Here is a 20,484-nt window from a genome sequence, read left to right on the forward strand (position 1 = left end):
AGTGTTTCCTATACAAATCAGACCGTATACAGATAAAATCTAGAGAAAAGGGGAATCAGAGAACACTCCTAAACACAAAAGTCTCACTTTGTTTCCTAGTGAACACAGGAGGCCTTACAGAAAATTACAAATTCTCCTGGATCTTCGATGTGGATCTCGTTATCATTAGTAACCTACACCTCTAAGAAAATAGGTATCGAACAGTTGGTGGTTAGGCAAGGGCAAAGAACCTGGAGGAGAGGCTGCAAGGTGGTCTTCTTAAAGCTTCTATATTTCTTCTCTCTCCCTGTATGGTGGAGCCAGTATCTGACTAATGCTTTCTTCACTTTAACCTTCAAAATCTCATGCAAGTGAGGCTATTGATGAACTCTAACACAGAACCGTAAAGGGGATGTCTTCTGGCAAATCTAGATCCTCACATTACCCACAGAGAAGATATCTCCTACTTTGTCATGTCACAAGGCTCTCAAGTCAAGTCTATTTACCAAATACCAAATACCAAATACTAGTCAGAAAGAAGGACCCAAATATGAAAATAGTAATTCATATTGAACTATTATCATAAACTATAGTACATAAAAATTTATTCCAACTGTTCATTAGCATGGAAAGCAGAAAAGGACTCTTACCCATCATCCTCCCAAAAAGGAACTTTATCAGTAATAAAGATAGAATGTATAATGGACCAGAAATATCCAGAAATTGTCATGAAGGTCATTGGAAAATCCCAACAAATACCACACTATCATCTTTCAGTGGCCCCTCAACACAGAACAAATGAAACATTATTTTAAAAAAATTAAACCTAATTGCATAATAGAAATACTTCTCTTACAGATCCAACAGGTTTCAAAGTGGAAACAAAATATTAACTCCTTTAGTGAATAATTACTAATTATTATTATTATGTACTATTGTTTAAAGATGACTCGCAGGATGTCCACTTCGGAAAATAATTTACATTCTGCATTCCACTGGTATACAGAGGCTTAATAAACATAATATATTTAAAACTTTAATAAAACCTTTTCAAGTTGATAGTTTCCTGGAATATTTACGTGGTTTCTCATGCTACATACATTTACATTTCTTTTTGGTGTGAGTTTTCACATTCAAGGATGTGGGCCAACTGAAGTCTTTCCTACACTTCATATTCAAGAAATTTTACACAATGAGTCCTTTCAAGCCTTCAGAAGGAACTGGGATGATAGTAGACTTTCCCAGTCTTCACATTTAAATGATATTTCTTGTGTGTGCACTCTCACGTGTCTTCGCATGGTTGCGTGAGCAATGAAGGCTTTACCACAATGTTCACATTCATAGGATTTCTCTCCTGTGTGAATGCTTTCGTGTTTTTGAAGATAACTGGAACATTTGGATATTTTACTACAACTTTTATATTAATAGAATTTCTCTCCAGTGGGATTTCTTTCATGTGTTAGAAAACTCTGGTAACATCTGAAGACTTTTCCACATTCCAACACACTCATGGGGTTTCCCTCCAGTATGAGTTCTTTCATGCATTTCTAAGGAACTGTGACATCTGTAGGCTTTTTCACCTTGCTTACATTGAGTCCTTACATGGGGCTTGCCAACTTTGATAATACCTGAAGGCTTTTCTACATTGTTTACATTCATAGGGTTTCTCTCCAGTGTGAGTCATCTCCTGGTATCGAACAGATTGGGAATATCTAAAAGCTTTCCCACATTCCTTGCATTCATATGGTTTCTCTCCAGTATGACTTCTTTCATGTGTTTGTAGGGAATATTTGTAGGCTTTTCCACATAGTTCACATTCATAGGGATTTTCTCCACTGTGACTCCTTCCATGTACTCGAAATGCACTGGGAGAAGTGAATGCTTCCTCACACTGCTTACATTTATAAGGTCCATGTCCAGTGTGACTGATCCCGTGGACTCGAAGGCTTGAGAGAACACTAAACGCTTTCCCACATTCCTCACACTGATAAGGTTTTTCCCCTGTACGAGTTCTTTGATGTTTTCTAAGAGAACTGACACAAATGAAAGCTTTGGTACACAGCTTACATTCATATGGTTTCTCTCCCGTGTGAGTCCTTTCATGTGTTTGTAAGGTTTGAGGATATCGAAAGAGTTTTCCACGCTGTTTACACTGATAGGGTTTCTCTCCAGTGTGAGCTGTTTCATGTGTTTGCAATGAAGCAGAACAACTAAAGCCCTTCCCACATTCCTTACCCCTGTACGGAACATCTCCCGTGTGTGTTATCATCTGTCTTCGAAAGGTCGTGGGCCACATGAAGGCTTTGTCTCATTCCTGACATTCGTGGGGCTTTTCTCCAGTGTGAATCCTTTCATGTGTATGAAAGGATGTGTGAGAATGGCAAGCTCTTCCACATTCCTTCACTTGTACTTTTTCTCTCCGTTGTGAGTGCTCTTACGGTTTTCAAAAAATTTGAAGTAACTGAAGGCTTTACCACATTCCTTACATTTATATGGCTTCTCTCCATATTTCTGATACTTACATGGTTTGTGTCCAGTGTGACATTTCATGTGTCTATTAAGGGACGAGTGACACTTGAAGACTTTTCCACATATGCTGCATTCACATGGTTTGGGTTTAGCAGTTTTGCTGTTCAGATTGAGATTTGAAATAAGGTTAAAGATTTCTCCATATTGACTGCTCTTTTTACTTCTGCACAGTCTCTCTACCTTACGATTTCTGTACAAAATGAGAAGCACATTAATAATGTTTATTAATGAATTCTTAATTATCAGTGAAATATCTGAATTATATTTTTATGATTTGTAGCAGATATGTAGGTTATCTGCCTTTCCTGAATTGTTTCAAATTGAACGTAAGGCATGCTCTCAAGATGACTTCACCCTAATAATATTCATATACAGTGCTTATTAATACAGTCTCCCAAGTATCCTGTTTTGCAAACACTAAACATCTATGTCACATTTAAAGTATTTAACATTTTCAAAAAATAACTAAATTTGAAGCAAGGGTTATTTGAACTGTTTCCTTGTTTTGAAATTTCATAACACCAGGATTCTCACATGATACACTATTGTGTAGTATGAATGTGACTTATGATAGTTTTCTCCCTGCTTGTTGTGTTGATCTTCAATTTTGTGAAGTGCCCATGTTTTCCCTAAAAGGCAGAGGAAAAATGAAAATATTAGAGATCTTAGAAAAATTATTAATTCTAGGTTCATGATGAGCCGTGACCAGCCTTGTTTATTTGCCAACATCTTTCCCTTCCACAATTCTACATCTAGGAACAATACTGATGAGAAAAAGAAACACTTGTCCGATAATTGATGAAGTGAAGAAAACTCATCACCCATACCTACTGAGGCCAGGTTCCTTAAGGTTTCCTGCATCACATCCCTGTAGAGTTTCTTCTGTGAAGGATGCAGTAAAGCGCACTCCTCTTGGGTGAAGTTCACAGCCACATCCTCAATGGCCACTGAGTCCTAAAATAACCAAAATATGTGTACCACAGGTCTGTTCAGTTTCCTGGACCCAATTAGAATGTTTGTGTGGGGGGAGGGAGTTTTTCCAAACACAACCTGCAGCAGTTCTCCCAAGCCAGAAGGGTGTCCAAGAATTCAACTCAATCCCAACATTATCTTTCCTGGAGACAGCATCAAATTCCCCAGGTTAAGGGATCAGTCCTGCATGATTGCCCTCCATTCCATCCACCTCCCCCCAACATTCCAAAATCCAGTCACGAGTCCCAGGCTATTACCTGACCTTCTAACCAGCCTGTAGCTTCTGGCTACAGATTAGTTCCAATGACTTTACCCTTAAGTTCAGTTAATTTGCTAGAACAGCTCACAGAACTCAGGAAGACACTTGGCATATGAACGCATGGAAATCACTGACATAATTTTAATGTAATCATGTTGCCTCTTATTTCTCTTTAATGGCAGTGCCCAGAGCCAACTGGAAAATGATAGAAATCCAATACAAATGAAACAAGCACTATAATTTCAAGACCACCATTATCTTGTAAGAAAAACTCTTTCATCTTCCTTATTGTACACTATTAACTGCATTCCATGAGGCAGAGGGTCAAAGCTACATAAGGTTTTAATGAGTAAAAACGTAGTGAAAAACTGGACTTGTTTCTCTTCTATCCCTAACACCAAACACCAGAGTCCAGGAGACCTGCAAGGAGTCCAGCTTTAATAGGGTCCAGCCAGCCATGTTGTCCCTAACGTGTTCCAGATCTTTATACGTAGTCAGCGGCAGCTGGAGGGATGAAAATACTCTCATGGGGAATTCCTTTATATTTGAATAATATTTATCACAGACTCAGTCTTTCCTTTCTCTATGTCATTTGATAGGGCTAGAAAATGTATTGGAACTTGGAGCTCAGACATGAGACAGAAGGCATGTTTTATGTATAGTTCCTGAAGGGGCATGAAGGAAACATCTTCTGAGTTGTGAGGGATGTGACAGACCAAAGAAATGACTCAGATGAGTCCAGCTTGGCAAACAAATGAGTTTTATTAAGTGGTTATTTACAGAACAGTGGATGGCATTCAAGGGCAGCTGCTCTACTAAAGCCACCACTTCCTCACCTGTTAGACTAGCTTTTTATCACAGAATGAATGGGTAAGGCGGCTGTTTGGTAGAAAGACAGACATAAGCAGCCAGGGAATGGGAAGATAAGGTTCAAGGAAAAACTGCCCAGTTAGGGGGTCCCACTTGAAGACAACAAAGGCTTTGCAGGGAGATAACATCTGTGACTATCAGGACCAAACCCAACTGGTCCCAACCAGGTCTGAACACAGGTACAATCGAACAAAACTAAGAACTGCCCAAACCACACCTTATCATCATTTCATTAAAATAAAATTGCAAATTTGCTCCCTGCCCCTGCGTGGGAAAAGACATGCACACCAAGAGGAATGGGTGTGTAACTAGAACTGTCAATCAAATGACCTCATCATGTCAAAGAAGCACCTCCCAGCCAGGACCTGATAAACAGACCCTCCCTTAAAAGTCTGGGACCTTCTTCTACCTTGAATCTGGCCCTCTCCTTCCTTGGAATATATTCAAATGAAACTTTTGCTCTGCTTTGCTACTACTGTGTCTCAGGCATGCCTTTCAATTCTTTGATTCAGCGGGGAGTAGAACCGAGGAGAACAAACTCAATCTTCAACATATTTGGTGTCGCAGAGGGGCCATCAGGAGAGAACTTGGGGGCCAACAAAGGTGAGGCGCAGATCCTCACCCCCCTCGACTCTGCAGAGGCCTGAATCTTCACCATCTCTGAGCAAAGTCTCCTCCTCCCATATCTGTGTCGCTGCCCAGGCTCAGCTTGAGACAGGGACCCTGGGCTTAGACACAATAGGGTGAGGGCCTCTGGAGAAAGCAAGGCAGGGTAATTACAGTCAGAGCAGTGTGACTACATGCGAGGAAAGCCCCTATCAGAACTCTGTGTTAAGCATTATGCACAGTGAGATCAGTTAATATTCCCTGAGTGAAGGAAAGTAGTCTGTGTTTTTATTGTGCTAATTGTTTGTAATCATGTGTAAGATTTACTTTAGCATGCTAAAAGGCACAGCATATTTTTCTAACTTTACCTATATGCGGTTTTTCCTCCGCCATCCCCGTATCAAGTAATTTGCGGACTGGACAGTTCACTTAGCAAGCTAGCCCAGCCATAAACAGCACAGTAAAGACAGGAAAGATTCTATCGTAAAGCTAAGATTGCATTTCAAAACCCAGGAAGTGAAGAGGTAAGATTTTCAATGCACTGCCGATGGGTTTCAACCCTGGGCAAGTTCACTATGGATTCAATGTGACCAAAGAAATGACAGTAAAACGTTCTGGGGGTGAAAGGGTTATACCCAACTTTATTTCCACAGTGGCAGGTCAATCACTACCACCCCAGCCAGTCAGAGCGAGTCTGCATGCAGCAAGTGGGTCTCTGCCTCTGGGCCTCCATGCCTACACAGCCATCCCACACAGCCATCCTCTGGGGCTCTGACCTCAGCGCTGCCACCACTCCAGCCTCTGCTCTGCTCTCCTGCAGCCTCGCCGTCGCCGCCGTGTCACCGTGTCACCCAGAGCACTGGGTGGAGCTCTTTCTATAGAGTCAATAGCAACATATTGCCCACATGAGTGGTGAGCCAGCCGACTAGGCCCAGGAGAGAATCCTGGCCACAGGAACTTTCATTTTATCCACACTTAACACAGTCTTTAGCGAACATACAATAACTCAGCCCACCTTGGAGGCAGGGAGGGCAGTCTTAACTGATATGCTCCCCAACCAGGAAGCTGCTCTCCTGGTGGGAATCCATCAGAGCAGGGCGTTTCTTGTGTTAAGCTAATTTTCCATAATGACCGGGAGGGCTGATAAGAAACTTCGTGTCTCATCTTGAGACCACTTCACAGGTCCACACCCCTAGCCCTTTGTCACATTCCTGAAAAATCCTTCCAAGGGGGAGCCCCCACCCTTTCAGTGCGCCTCCCTCTCTGAGGTAGCCCACACTCCCCTCTCTCTGAGTGTGCACTTTCTCTCTGTAAATAAAACTTTTACTGAACTTCACTGCTGTGTCTCTGCCCCTCAGTTCTTTGCTGCGGCGGGGACAAGAACCCAGGAGAATACATAACGCCCTCCTAACAGGAGTCCCAGACCAGGGGAGGGATGGGGGAAGGAGAAGGCTGGGAGGGCAGGGGGAGAGGGGTGCGAGCATGGGATCAGAGAGCTTGGGCAGTGCAGAAGGGAAGCCTGGAGGAGGAACTAGGAGGGAATGGCAGCTGGGGAGGGAAGCCACGGAGCCTCAGTGCTGGTGAGGCAGGGACCGTGGGTGCAGAACAGAGCAGGGTGAGGGCCTCCGGAATAAAACCCCTACTGAAACTCCATATTAAACAATAAAGCAAAGTCAGTCACATTAATTCTGTAAAGTAATATAAGCATTCTTGTGTGAGCTTAATCAAAACTAAAAATCCAGGAGTAACTTGGCCTGAAATGTTTGAATATCCGCCACATAAGAACAGACCGCAGCATAGCCCATGTCTTCATTGTGTCAATTAAATGAGGTTATTGTAAAATGTACCGTAGCCTGATAAAAGGCCCGGCTTATTTTCTTTAACTTCACCCAGATGCTGCTTTTCTTCCTCTAGCCCTAATCAAATGATATGCAATGTAGGCGAGTAATAATGGCAAGTAAGCAAAATAATCTGGAAGTCTGATAAGAAACTTAGTGTCTCTTCAAAGATAAGCATTAGGGGACCCTTTTGCAGGTCTGCATCCCTGGCCCTTTGTCTCTCACCTGCCTATAAATCCCCTAGACTGTGCATCACCCCGGGGCTATCTTATCCCCTCCGGGCAGGGGCAAGCCAGGAGCTCTGTCCTCTGCTTTATCTCTAAATAAAAGCCTCGCACATGCTCTCCTACCTTGAGTGTTTGCAAAGTTCATTCTCTGAGCCTGTGAACATGAACTCCATCATCAGCTTCTCTGAAGAGCCTGAAGACGGGGAGCCCCCAGGGCCCGTGCCTGGGTGCAGAGGAGCGCACCAGGGGCCAGAGGGCCCTGCCACCTCCCCAGCACACGCCGGGTGGGGCAGGTGCGCTGCAGCCCACAGCCATGTGAGCCTGGTGGCCCAGCACCAGCAGCCCAGGCCGTGTTGTACTTGGGGCCCCTGCACACACTGGGGGAGGACGGACCGCTGACCCAGTGACCACCCACCAGGCCCAGGGCTGCTGCTTTGTTTCTGGGCCCAGAAGCTCTTCTGTGTGAGGTTGAGGCGGGTGGGCCGTGCAGGATGACAGGTCTGACTTGTGCCACAGCCCTGCCAGGGGCCCGCCTGCCCTCCTCCTGCCCAAACCTAACTCCCTTTGTGGCCGGGGAGCCTGAGGTCATCCCTTGGGACCACCGTGTAGGCAGATGGCTCTGAGGGTGCTGTGGGAAGGTCCAGGGGAAGGAGGGCGGGGTGGCGTGGGTGTCCCGATTTTACCTCCTGTCACCTGGTCACCTGAGGCTGTGAGGAGGGCCCACGTCCGCTTCCCCAGTCCCAGTCTGGGGCTCCCCCTGCAGCATAAGGCCTGGAGACCCTCTCCATCCTGGAGCCTCTCTCCATCCTGGAGCTCCCCAAGGGGGTGTTTGTGCTGATCCTGGAGCTCCCCTCCAGGCCAGGCCTCCCCTCCTGGGAGGGTGAGCACATCCTGAGAGTCCTGGGGGAGCGTATGGGGAGAATCACAGCCAAGTGCCTCCGCTCAGCCTCCCCAGTCTTTTGTCGCAGACATCAGGCCGCTCAGCCAGGACCCAGGAGCGGGACACCAGGGGCCTCACACCAGCCTGGCCTGGGGATGGGCGGCTGAGGGGCACCATGGGGAAAGACTGGGAACCCGGGAGCTTTGGGGGGTGCTCTGAGGTGTGAAGCGTGGAGAAAGTGGGCTCAGACAAAGCCCCCCCAGTGGAAGGCGTGCACCTCTTGGAGGTGCTTTGAGAGACCAAGTTCAAAGTTTTTCGCAAAGGAATTTTCTGGAATGTGTGGAGCAGCTGTGTCTCATTAAATGGGACGGTGCTAGACTGGCGCCCTGCAGCCGTGGGATCTACTTGGGTACATCTGCAGTGGTGTTCAAGACGTGAAGAGACACCCTGGGGCTTCTAATCAACAAGTTTCGGTGTCTGATCATAATCTATAGGTGACAGGAAAGAAGGTTCAGTTTCTGTTTGAACAGGCCTCCACAGTGTTGCCGAGGTGTGCCCCCCTGGGGCTTGGAGCACCCTGCTCTTCCTGAGCACCTTATGGGGGGAGGACAGAGGATGGAGGACAACCTGGCGGAGGTCAGGGCCACCCTGCATCAGAGAGTTTGAGGGCTGGGGTGGGGTGGGCTGGGGCGCACGGAGTCCGCAGGAGGGGCAGAGCTTTGAGAAGAAAGAGCAGTGTGGTGGCAATCCGTTCAGCATTTATTACATTCTGCACAGAGATGACCCCAACCCCCGGGAACCATAAACCTCAGAGACAACACCCAGACCACACTGTGCCTGGGGAGGCTATTTCTCAGGGATGACGGGAGGAAGTTGCACCGGGGGCTCCCCTGTAAGCAAGCCCCGGGACCCTGCGACAGTCGGCCACCCCTGCATCCTCGGATGCCTCCGCTGGGCACCAGGAGGCCGTGGTCCCACGCGGCACTGCGCCGTGTCTATGTCCGTCCCGGGAAAGGCCGGGCCTGGTGAGGACAGCCCCCACCTATTCCTGGAACCCTGTGGCTACGACTCGGTGGCTGACGGCGCCCAGGCAGGAGTTGGTGTCACGGCGGGAGGCCACCTGCACGAAGGGGAACATCCTCCACACGGTGGGGCGGCTCGCCTCTGTCCAACGGGCCACGAGCAGAGGGGACGACACCGCACGAAGGTGGCCAGGTGCGCCGCAGCTACATACGGGTCCTTGAGGATACAGCGGCAGCCGGGGGAGCTGCCCGAGTCTGCCGACGGAGGAGGTGCCAGAGCAGCCGCCCCAGCAGAGGCTCCGGATGAGCAGCGGGAGGAAGAGGAGCAGCAAGCAGACTGGGGTCCTGGGGCGCCAGGGGCCGCCTGCCCGGAGGGGAAGCAGCTCTCCTCCACATGCAGCCAGGACACCAGCAGGGCCGCGGGCCCGATGACAGCAGCTACAGGGCCACGCGGGTGATCAGAAGAGACCGGTCATCCCAGGTTCCCCCCATTATCCTGCTTCCACCCCGTCCCCACTGCCCCCTGGGCCCCGGGCCCTGCACGGAGGGTCCTGTCAATCACCAGCACCCGGGGGGTCCCTGTCACGGGAAGGCTCCTGAGCGTCACCTACTCACAGAGGAGGAGGCTGGGTCCCAGAGGGGAAGGGAACCACCCTTCAGCCTGACAGGCCTGGTCGGCAGTGGAGCTGGGACCCCAGCCGCCCCGGTCTTTAGGACGCCCCCACGCCCAGCATGGCCCGAAGCTTCCCTGAGGCTGGGGAACAGCCCGCCCCCTGCCGATCGCCCCAGCCCAGAAACTCACCTGGCCGTGGCCCGTAAGTTTAAATCTTGAGGGACCTGAAGAACTTTAACAGTCCTTTTCTGCCTGCCCTCTGACCTGGGGGCTCCAGGTGGTAGGACAGGCCGTAGCTGCAGGACAGAGGGCCACCTGTGAGCCCCTGGAGCCACATGGCAGGGGGCCCTTCCCCCAGAGCCTGCCGGCAGCTACAGCCCACACCCCACTCCTGGCAGCCTCACCTCTGCTCCTCACGCAGGAGCTTCAGTCTCTGGAAAAAGGACAGGAAGTGCTCCTTGGGCTCCAGGTCATACTGCCTGGCCAGGAACCTGTATATGACGATCTCCTCTAGGAAGTCAGTGACCTGGGGCAGAGGAAGGACAGGATGCAGACAAGGAGGGGGTTGAGGAGTGGGGCACTGCGATGGTCCTGGATCTTTGCTCACGGAAACCCGCCTTGCTTCCAATGCCATCCAGCCCTGCCTGTTCCCACTGTTGGGTCTCCAGCTCCTCCTCCAGGAAGGCGGCCTTGATGCCACCCCATCCCCCACCTAACAAAGCCTTTAGTGTCCTGAGCCCTGCATGTCTTAACTCTCTCAACACGCGTTACACCCAGGGGATGGCCCGGACAAGGTCCTGCCCGGGGGGTCTTGACTACATCCCTCACCTTTCATGGCTGGGCACTCAACTCTCTCTATTTTATACCATCACCCTGGAAGGCAGCAAGGCGGCCAAAGTACATCGGAAACAGCCCTCTGAGCCCAGAAGGAGGCCGGAACGTCCCCACCCTTTCTCAAGGTGGAGGACCGCCAGGGCCCTCCAAGGGGCAGGCCTGCCCAGAAACAGCACCCGGGCCTGGCCCGGGCTCGGGGCTACCGAGAAGCGGGGACTGCACTGGGGAGCTGAGGCCTCAGGCGGGAAGGCACTGCCAGCCCCCCGATGTGCTTCCTGCCCTGAAGGAGCAGCATCCCTCCCCCAGGGCAGGGCCTGACGGGGAGACCAGTCCTGCCCACATGCTGCCCCCTGGAGCCCTCAGCCCCACCTGCCCTGGGGCCAGGACCGGGCTTAGGTGGGTCCTTCTGGCAGTCCTCTCCAAGAAGCCCAGGTCCTGGGGTGGAGGGGGGACTCAGGAGGGGGGTGGCTGGTGCTGAGAGGTCCGGGCTCACTGGGGGCTCTCTCCTCCCTAAAGCTCACCATCCTGCCCCCCTGAGCCCTGATGGATCACTCACGTCCACATGATGTTCCTGTTGTTTCTCTAAGGCTTCGTACAGGATCAGTCCGAGCGGCGGGATCATGCCCTGTGCCACCGGGGTGGGGAGGTGATGAGTCCCCACCTGCCGCAGGGGTGCCCACAGAGCCTCCCCTGAACCCCACACCCGCAGCCCCCAGCTCCCTTGGACCACCCACCCTGTGCGGCCTCCCTCCTTCCCTTCCACCTGCTCTCCCCTCCTGGTCCCTCCCAGGGTTGGCTTTTGGCCAGTCCCAGGTCCTGTGGTCCCTGCTCCTGTCCTCCAACTTCCCCCTGTACCCAGCTGCTCTCGCCCTCCTCCTGGTCACCCCAGAGCTGGCAGTTCAGAGCTTGTGGGACCAGGAGCAGGTGCAGGGTCACCCCACCGCCCCGACCCTGGCCACGCCACGCTCACCTGCGTCTTCATATCCTGGGATGCCCTGGGGGACGGCGGCCATCGCCTCAACATGGCCCTCGCCTCCTGCAAGGTGCACGACGCTCAGGTGCTCATGCTCCCCTCCCACGTGGCCTCCCACAGCCAGACCGTGGTGGATGGATGGCTCGCCCGAGCCCCCTGGCACCTACGCTGTCCCCACCTCCAGCAGGCTCTCAGCCTAGAGCGACCCCAGCTCCAACACACACAAACTCATGGGGGTCCTTGGGCCACGGCCGCCGCCCTGAGAGGGTCAGGGGAGGTCCCTCTGCCTCCCAGGGTGCCCTGAGCCCTCACTGTCACCCGGCTATCAGCACGGCTCCCCTCCCATGACCAGGGGGGGTGCACAAAGCTGAAGCGCGTCTTGGGCTCCCTGGACCCTGCTCACCAGGGAGGCCCACACCCCAGGGTGACGGCAACCCTCCATGTGCACATGAGGAGCCCGAGGCCACAGAGGGTCCGTGACAGGCTCAGAGGACCCAGGGGACAAGCCGACGTTGCTCAGCCACGGGCCCCAACCCTGCTGCCGACGCCACGCCATCCCCAGCCCTGACCGGGGGTCTGTCCCCTGGGTCCTCACTGGATGCCAGGCCCACAGTCAAGTGGAGCCAGGGAGGGAGACAGACGAGGCCCTCATAGGCCTGGGGGACCCTACTTTCCCCATCAGCTTCCCCGTCTCACCCCGCACTCCTCGAGTCTTCCCCAAAGCTTTGCCACAGCGCGGCAGAGGACTTGCCCCAAGGACCCCTCCCTTCCAGACCTCCAGCCCCCATTTACCTTGAGGAGCTGCTTCCCTTTAAGCCCCTTGTTCCTCTTTTTAAGTTTTTTGTAGATCCAGGAGCTCTTCCTATGGGGAGGGGAGAGGAGGAGGGACGCATGTGGCCAGCAGGCGGAGAGTCCCGGGGCCGACCCCTTTTCCTGGAGATCCTAGAAGGCCCACTAGCCCGCAGGAGGCTTTCCACCATGGCCCTGAGCTCCGGGGAATCCGTGGCCTGTGGAGGGGCCTTCATGTTTCCCCCCGGGGCCTCCATTCCCAGTTCTCCCAGGGGCGAATCTGCTTTGGGCAAGGTCGCTGTCCTTGGGGCAGAGACCTCCTGCTGCAGAGCACAAGCTCAAGATCTCCAATGGGCTTCAACCCACACCTAACATTGCAGGAAACTGATTCCTGCAGGGGTACCCGTGGCCTAACCCACAGGGGCCCCCAAGAGCCCGCCATCCCCGCCCCTAGGCTCTGCCGCCTCCCAGGAAGTCCCAGCCCACTGAGGGACACTGCAAGGTGTAGGGGTGTCCCTGTCCACTCAGGTGCCCTGGTCCCAGGGACAGGGCTACCCACCAGGAAACATGTGCCCAGGTGCTCTCCAGGCGACGTACAGGAGGGCGCTGCAGGGCGAAGATGATGGCACGGAAGGACTCGAAATTTCTGAGAGCCAGACACTCCTGGGAGGGAAGACAGAGCTGAGAGCGTGGCCTGCTTCTCTGCTTCTGTCCCCCCATGAACTCCTGTCCTTAAGGAGACAGACACCCAGGGAGCCCAGCACACCTGGTACCTGGTGAGCAGCCCTCCTGGGTGGAGGACTGTGGCTCAACCCAAGGAAGGGGCCGGGGATGGCTGTCCCTCCCCCGGGGCCTGCGAGTCCAGGTCCGCACGCCCCTGGCAGGAGGCCCCAGGGACCGTGCAGGGTAGACCGCAGGCACCCATCCTGAGAGCTGGCCAAGGAGGGGACCCCGGGGGCCGTCCCATGACAGACCTTGGCCACCTGGATCCAGAATTCCACCACTCGGGCCCTGTCCTGGGCCATCCTGCTCGGGGCCCTCAGGCAGGAGGAGATGACCCAATGAAACGTGGTACCAAACTGCCTGATGACGTTAAGGATGTTGGGGGCCAGGAGCACAATGGCTTCCCTCAGTGGTTGTCTCTCTACGTAGACCTTGCATTCACCACATTCAACCCTACTGTACAGCTCCTGGGGATGATAAGAGGTGTCATCCAGCTGTGCCCCTGGTGCCCCTGTTCCCAGGCAGGGTCACTGGTCAGAGCTGGGGCCCAGGCAGCTGGGGACGTGCTGTGAGCCTTGTGGCCGTCCGGACTCCAGACCCCGTCCACTGAGGCGCCCAGGACCGGATGCACAGGGCCCCACAGTGATGGGGCACAGAGGGGCTTTGCTCACAGGGACCCTCACTCACGTCCTCCCTGAGGCACAAGGCAGCTCACGCCTGCCCAGCCTGGGGCATCTGCCTCCCATGCTGCCACCCCGTGGATCCCGCTCCCCACTCAGGTGCAGTCTCCCCTGAAACAACTCCACCCAGGGCCTTTGTTGGTGTCTGTGTCTCCCACGCAGTCAGGTCCATGGCAGGGGCCTCTGAAGTGCGGAGGCCATAGGAGCCTGCCAGGCCAATGGCCCGAGTACCTAAGGCCCTGGCAGCACCTCCCTGAGCACCCCTCCCCTGCCCTGCCCCTCCCTGCCCGGCCAGGCCCTGCCCACCTTCCCTCCGCTCCTCCTCCTTGGTCTGCAAGGATCCCTAAGGGCCAGCCCTACTGTCCCCGTGTGGTCAGTGAGGGCTTGGGGGTGAGGAGAGTCTCTCAGGGCACATGGTGAGTCCGTGGGGAAGCTGGGACGTGGGCCCACATCACAGGAGTCCACGTCAGGGGCGGGCAGGTCTGGGGCAGCCCGTGACACAGGGAAGGCCCACCCCCGACCCCGAGAGCCCGCTCCGCTCACCGCACACATCAGGGTCAGCTGCTCGGCCACCAGGCGTGGGGCAAACGCCAGGATGGTCCGCACCCTCTCCCTCGGCAAATCCCGGGTGCTCACGGCACAGGGGCTGGTGGGCTCCAGGACCACCTCTGGCTCTGCCAGGCCCTGTGCCATTCCTGCAGGTGACACGGGCCCCGCACCCGAGGACTCACGGGGCTCCAGCTCGGGGCCTGAGACCAGTCCTGGGATGTCCCAGGGGCTCGCAGCACAGGGGCCGGTGGGCTCTGGACCTGGACCTGGCTCTGCCACACCTGGTGCCATTCCAGCAAGTGCCCTGGGCCCCAGGCCCGAGGGCTCATGGGGCTCCAGCTCAGGGCCTGGCCCCTGGGCTGAGGCCACTGCTGGGACATCCTCCGGCTCTGCAGGGGCGGAAGCAGGTGACACCGGCCGTCGCTCCAGCACAGGGGTCTCAGGGAGCTCCTGGACGGGCTCAGGCGACGAAGCCGGCCCTCCCCATGTCTCTGGAGCCAGCTGCGTCTGCCGTGGTTCTGGAGCAGGACACAGAGAAAGGGTCACCGCGGGCCTGATTCCCCGCGCCTTAGGATCACAGGAGAGCCCTCACTGCCTTGAAGGGAACCCCAGTCCGGGAAGCCCACCCTACATGGTCCTCTGGCCGCAGCCCCTCACCTTCCAGCTCTGCCACCGTGGGCCCCAGGTGCTCCTCCTGGACCAAGTGGTGGAGGACTTGGCCCACCAGGGTGGATGAAAGCTGGCTGGCATCGATGGCGCAGGGCACATGCTCGGGCTCCCAGGCAGGGCGCCTAGCCTGTCCCATCCTGCAGCTGGGGTAAGGCCTGGGGGTGGCCGAGTGAGAAGCCTGGTCTTTCCAGCCACACTGCCCTCCGGGTCCACCCTTGTGTGGGCCTGGCCGCTGTGCACTCCCCTGCCTGTCCAGGCCCCTGCCCCTCCCCCCTCCTGACCCTGCGTGTCTGTCCTGGGACCCCATCCTCTCCCATGCTCCCGACTAGGAAGTCCCCAGTCGCCAGCCCGCCCATGGGAATCCAAAGATGAGTGACCTGCTGGGCTCTCCCTGCCCCAAGGCCTAAACGCCTCCTCCACCCATTTTGTGCACATAGGCAGTGCCCCCTCCTGGCCCAGTGAACGCTCACTTTCTCAGATCCTCCTCTGGCCCCTTGTCATGCCCCCCATTACATGAGGAGGCCGTGAGGGTATCACCCGTGATGCTTCCCGGCTGTGACCTGCGGATGACGCCTGAAGTGACTGCCCGACTCCACACGGGATGGGGTCCCAGTACTGTGTCTGCTTCCTTCACTCAGTTATGCTAAGTGACCCCAACGGGTCTGCACAAAGTGGGTGCTGCATACCTATTGTGGCTGAAGGAAGTCCTACCCGAACCTTCCCAGGTACCCCTCTGCTGTCCCCAGAGGTGCCTCGTTGTGGCCATGATGAGGACAAGGACCGGGCACAGCCCCAGGGAATCGTGAGCCTCCATTCCAAAAGGCTGCTTCCCATGTGCTTTTCCAAGTGAGCCAGGCTTCAGGCCACTGATGGGTGAGGCCAAAGGCTTTTCATCGGGTAAAGAGAAGTAAGCCCCGAAGTGGCCCAGCTTGGCCGGCCGTCCTTTCTGCACTGCCGGGCGCCAGGGGAGCCCCTCTAAGCTCCTCCCATGTTCCCCATGGGCACCCTAGCAGGCTGATCGCCAGCCACCCTGCCCGTCAGAGGAGCACGCTGAGGCTCAGACACATGTGGGGACACTCAAGACACACCGTGGGCTGTGGGCAGAGGCCCGACTGTGCCGAGGAGGGGGTGGGTGCTCACCGGGGGAGCCGCTGGCCCGTGGTGGGCTGGTCAGCGTCCTCGGGAGGGAGGGTGGCCTCGGGAGCGCTCCGGCTGGTGTTTGGAGCTGGTTCCACTCGTCCCGTGTGCTTTCTCCCCTTCCTCCTCACGCCTGTCCGGGGAGCCCTGCGCTTGGGGACCTCAGTCCCATGGACAGATGGCTCAGGTTCACGCTGAGGGGGGCAGCAGGGAGATAGTCGGTGGGAAACCCAGGAACCACCAGGAGGGAGGTTTGCAGCTCACCCGAGAGCCCCCAGCGCCCTGGGATGCAAGCAAGGAGAGGCACGGACTGCCCCCGGGAGCGAGGTTCCAGGCCCTCTGGAGTGGGTCTGTTGACCAGTCTCGTGGGGCAGTCCTGGGGTGTAGGCAGCCTGCCCCGGGTCCAGGGAGATGGAGTAGGTAAATCCATCCATGAGCTCCTCCTCACTCCCCAGTGTGGAGCTCTTCACAGCCGTAGCCTGGTAGCGGGCTAGGAGGCAACCGGGGCTGCGTGGACCTCCCCACAGGGGGCAATGTGGAACCCAAACCCTGCCCCCGAGATCAGGCACACAGGGCCATCTGCCTAGACCTCCAGTCCCTGGGGGAAGGAGAGGACACCCCCCAGGCTCAGGACTAACATGTGGGTGGAAGCTCCTGGTCCCGACACTCACCGCCCCCTCCTGCCCAGCCTTCAGTCCCCCCCATGCCCCACGCCCTCCGCACACACACAAGGAGCCGGGGGAAAGGTCAGCCCGGGACGGCTCACACTCGTGGCCTGGCCCTGGAGTGGCCCGCTCTGGGCTGCCCTGTGTTACCTCGGGGCTCCTCGGGACACACAGACAGAGGCGAAGGTGGTCTCTCAGCCAACGCCCACAGCGAGCAGGAAGACTCTTCCTCTCGGCTTCCCTGACTCCCACGCCTTCAGAAGGCTCCGCACAACAAGACCGCATGTTGCTCTGTCGAGCGCCTCCGGTCAAGTGAGCAGGACTGGGGTCTGCGACCAGGAGCTGGGTTCCGTCCGGGTCACAGTTCAGGTTCTACTGGGCGTATCTTCAGTGACATCACTTCTTCAAGGGTCCATTTCCTGGGCCCCTCCCTGAATTCAGACTCGCCCCCATGCCCCTCTGGGCTGCTGACTGCCCACCCTCCTGGCCCTTGCCGTGCATGAGTACACAGATCTCCACCAGAGCCCTCCCCTCGCTCTTTGGCAATGACACCAGGGTCCCAGCTCTGAGGAGACAAGAGCTGAGCTCAGGCCGCTTTTTGTCACCAGTTCCCTGTCACGCTGAAGCCACAGCAGCTGCCCAATGTCCCAACCTGCACAGGGAGGGTCATGCCAGACATTCCTCCCTAGGGACACCCCCAGGGATACATGGATGACCCCTCCAGCTCCTGGGGGCTGGTGTCACGTGTGTGCGACGCACAGACTCAGAGATGGAAGAATGCCAACCAGGCTTGGCATGGAGCGTGGAACACCACGCAAGTCAGGCCGGGGTCTGTGCCTTGTGATCTTGGGCAAGTCGGTCTCACGCTAGGCTGTTTTCAGGTGTGCACCTTGAAGGGGCAGCAATGAGAGGAGATACAGGTGTTGCCATCTACTGGCATCCACCTTCCAAAGGTCCGGGTTGCTCTCAAACTATGTGCTTTTCAGACCAAACAGTAAATGGGTCAGAGTAGCACACTGGAAATGAGGTCTATGCTGCCTCTGAAATCCGAGGTGGTCCACCCGGCTGCTGTGCCCTTTGTGTGTGGGGGGTGGAGGAGGGGTCCAGGTACAGCACCTTATTCATCACCTTAGGAGAGCTTGGCATGTCCACACGATAGACTTCTAGAAACTTCTCTAAGATGAAAGGTCCCTGAATTTTTGTTGGATTTATTTCCCACCTTCTGACACGTGACTGTGCTATCAACATGCCTAGATGAGCTGTACTTCCTGATCACTGGGTCCAGTCAGCCTAGTACCATCACTGGGATGGGCCAGTGTGACATCTTCTGGAAGGAAAAGGAGATGAAGGTTCCTTCTGACTAAATGACAGCCTAAGTCTGGAGGTCTGATATGCCTCTGAGATAGTTTTCTCTCCTTGCCGGCTGAAAGCTAACTGCCCTGCTGGTCTTTACTCATAGGAGGAGAACAGAGAGCATTTTCCTGACCAATACTTACACACTGGGTGCTTGGGGATCAAGTGATGAAGCCCCACGTGCAGCAGTAGCTGCAATTTGAGACACTCCGATCACGGTGATAATCATGCACAGTCATCTCCAAGATCCATCCATCCGTTTTCTGAGTAGGCCCCGTGAGTGACTTCAATAAGGGTATGTGGAAATCACCACCCCGACATCTTTCAAGTCCGTGGTGGTAACTCCAGTCTGTATCCTCTCCTGGAAGGCATTACTGCTTTCAATATATACTTCGGAGGGAGTTCTAGAGGCTTGTACTTGCCCTGCCACACAGCACGAACTCCTGGCCGGCACAGTCCCCCGTGGCTAGCAAGGAGGAAGCCGGGAGCTCTGCGTCCCTGAACAGCTCGACCCTGTGGCCTCTGACACTGAAGGAGCGGCACTGCGGGCACTTGGTCGGGGTGGGGGGTGCTGCTCCTGATACCAAGACCCGGTCCTCGTCCCTGAGATCAAATCACAAAACACAACGACCAGGTTTTGAGGAAAGGAAAGAATAGTTTATTGACTTGCTAGCAAACGAGGGAGTGGCAGGCTCCTGCCTTAGAGAAGCACCGTCCTCCCGACACACAAGCGGTCAGGGCTTTTCGAGGGGAAACCGTGGGAGAGGGGCTAGGGTGCAGACACATGAAGTAGGCAGCTTGCAAGGGCCCAAGCAGACATTCCTGCACTGATTCACTAGCTTTCTGTTTTTCTTTTCTGCTCCTCCTCAGTCCCCGGGCACTGGATGCTTGCGGTTGAACAAAATCAGCTTTCCGCTTTAACTCTGACCCTCAGACGCAGAAAATCTAGAGAAGAAGAAGAAACTGCCGCCCCGCCCCACCCCCGCCCATTAGTGGACAAAGTTTCTGGGGCTGTTTGAGTTCACTTTCCAGTAAATGTTAGTGTTCAGTTTTGAACAAAGATTTGATTCCCCTTTTGTTCTATTACAAATTTATCTCTTACTGTTACATTCCCTTAAGAGCAGCCCCAAAACAGATCATGAAATGCCTTGAGGGAGAGTTTCTGACTTTATTCCCCCGAAGATAGCCACAAGTTGAAAAACACAGCTCTAAGCGTTTATTGGAATATCAGTGCTGGCTGACAAGACAGGAACTGCCATCTGCGGTTCAGATTTCCAGTGGACGTGGCCCATGTGTTCAAATTGTGCAAATGTTGCTGTTAGAATCAGCAAGGGAGTGTCTCCTTGCAACTGCCTGGAGCCGGCAGCCTTGCATTTAATACTCGCAGGCAGAATTTTCTCAAGAGCCCCTCCCCCACTTGTAGCACATGGACAAGTTGGGGAAATGAGAAGAGGGGACCCACGGAGGCCTTTATGTCCAGACCTACTGCCCCACTCCTTAGCTCGATGACATACACACCTCATTGTATCTGTTTTAATATATGTATTCAATAGTATATATTACACAGTATAATAATACCTCATGTTATTTATCCTTGAACCTCTCATGTATGAAGGGTTCCCATGCATACAAAATTAAATTTGATATTCTGCTTATCCGTCTAATGTCAGTTTAATTATTGCACCAGTGAGAAGAACCTTGACCTTTTCTTCCCCAACAGCCTATGCACTCAGCATGACTTTGTCAAGGTACAACCATGTTGTGACTAATATCAATTCTTCATTCTTTGAAAAAAAGGAGCAGGCCCAAGATGGGGTAACTCAGGCTAAGCCCCATATCTGGGCTTAATAATAAGCCGATATTTAATAATAAAGAAAGACTTAATACCTAACCTATTGTAGTTTTGGCCTATCTCAAGACTATGATCTTGATCAGTCAATTTGGAATTGCTAGTCATCACTAGTGAGGTAATTTGCCCCGTAGACTCCCACAGAAAGGTGTCTTAAGCCTAAAAGTATCTTTTCTTTCCTAAAAAGCCTTTCCTTCCCTACAGCCCTTCAGAACATGGGATATAACGCCTGTTTTTACTGAATGGCTGAATAAAACCAATTAATCGTCAAATTCACTCAGCTGAATTTTGGTATGTAACAATTTTTGTGACCCAATAATATTCCTCTGTACGGATATATCACACTTTCTTGACCTATTCATGCCTTAACGGACATTTCGGTTGTTTCCAGCTTTTGACTATGATAAATAATGTTGCTATAAAATTCATGTACAAGTTTTTTGTCCAAAGATATGCTTTCATTTTTCT

General features: G+C 54.0%; 2 protein-coding genes across 2 annotated transcripts in view; both read right to left on the bottom strand.

Moving 5' to 3' along the window:
- Nucleotides 1-886: 886 nt before the first annotated feature.
- LOC130682275 (zinc finger protein 709-like) overlaps nt 887-20,484 on the bottom strand; it is a 100,585-nt gene continuing 80,987 nt past the window's right edge. The window contains exons 2-3 of the mRNA XM_057496591.1: nt 3,336-3,462; nt 887-2,698 (exon numbers count right to left, since the gene is read on the bottom strand). Coding sequence (XP_057352574.1) covers nt 1,565-2,275 — 711 coding nt within the window. The 5' untranslated portion in view covers nt 2,276-2,698; nt 3,336-3,462 and the 3' untranslated portion in view covers nt 887-1,564. The remainder of the gene's footprint in view (nt 2,699-3,335; nt 3,463-20,484) is intronic.
- LOC130682273 (ral-GDS-related protein-like) lies at nt 9,992-14,985 on the bottom strand. The gene is made up of 8 exons (XM_057496588.1): nt 14,338-14,985; nt 13,366-13,581; nt 12,951-13,054; nt 12,395-12,464; nt 11,600-11,665; nt 11,186-11,254; nt 10,200-10,321; nt 9,992-10,091 (listed from the first exon to the last, which is right to left on the bottom strand). The coding sequence occupies exons 1-8, from the start codon at nt 14,632-14,634 to the stop codon at nt 10,004-10,006; spliced, it is 1,032 nt and encodes a 343-aa protein (XP_057352571.1). The 5' UTR covers nt 14,635-14,985; the 3' UTR covers nt 9,992-10,003.

The sequence above is a fragment of the Manis pentadactyla genome, assembly GCF_030020395.1.
Source record: "Manis pentadactyla isolate mManPen7 chromosome 15 unlocalized genomic scaffold, mManPen7.hap1 SUPER_15_unloc_1, whole genome shotgun sequence".
NCBI classification, from domain to species: Eukaryota; Metazoa; Chordata; class Mammalia; order Pholidota; family Manidae; genus Manis; species Manis pentadactyla.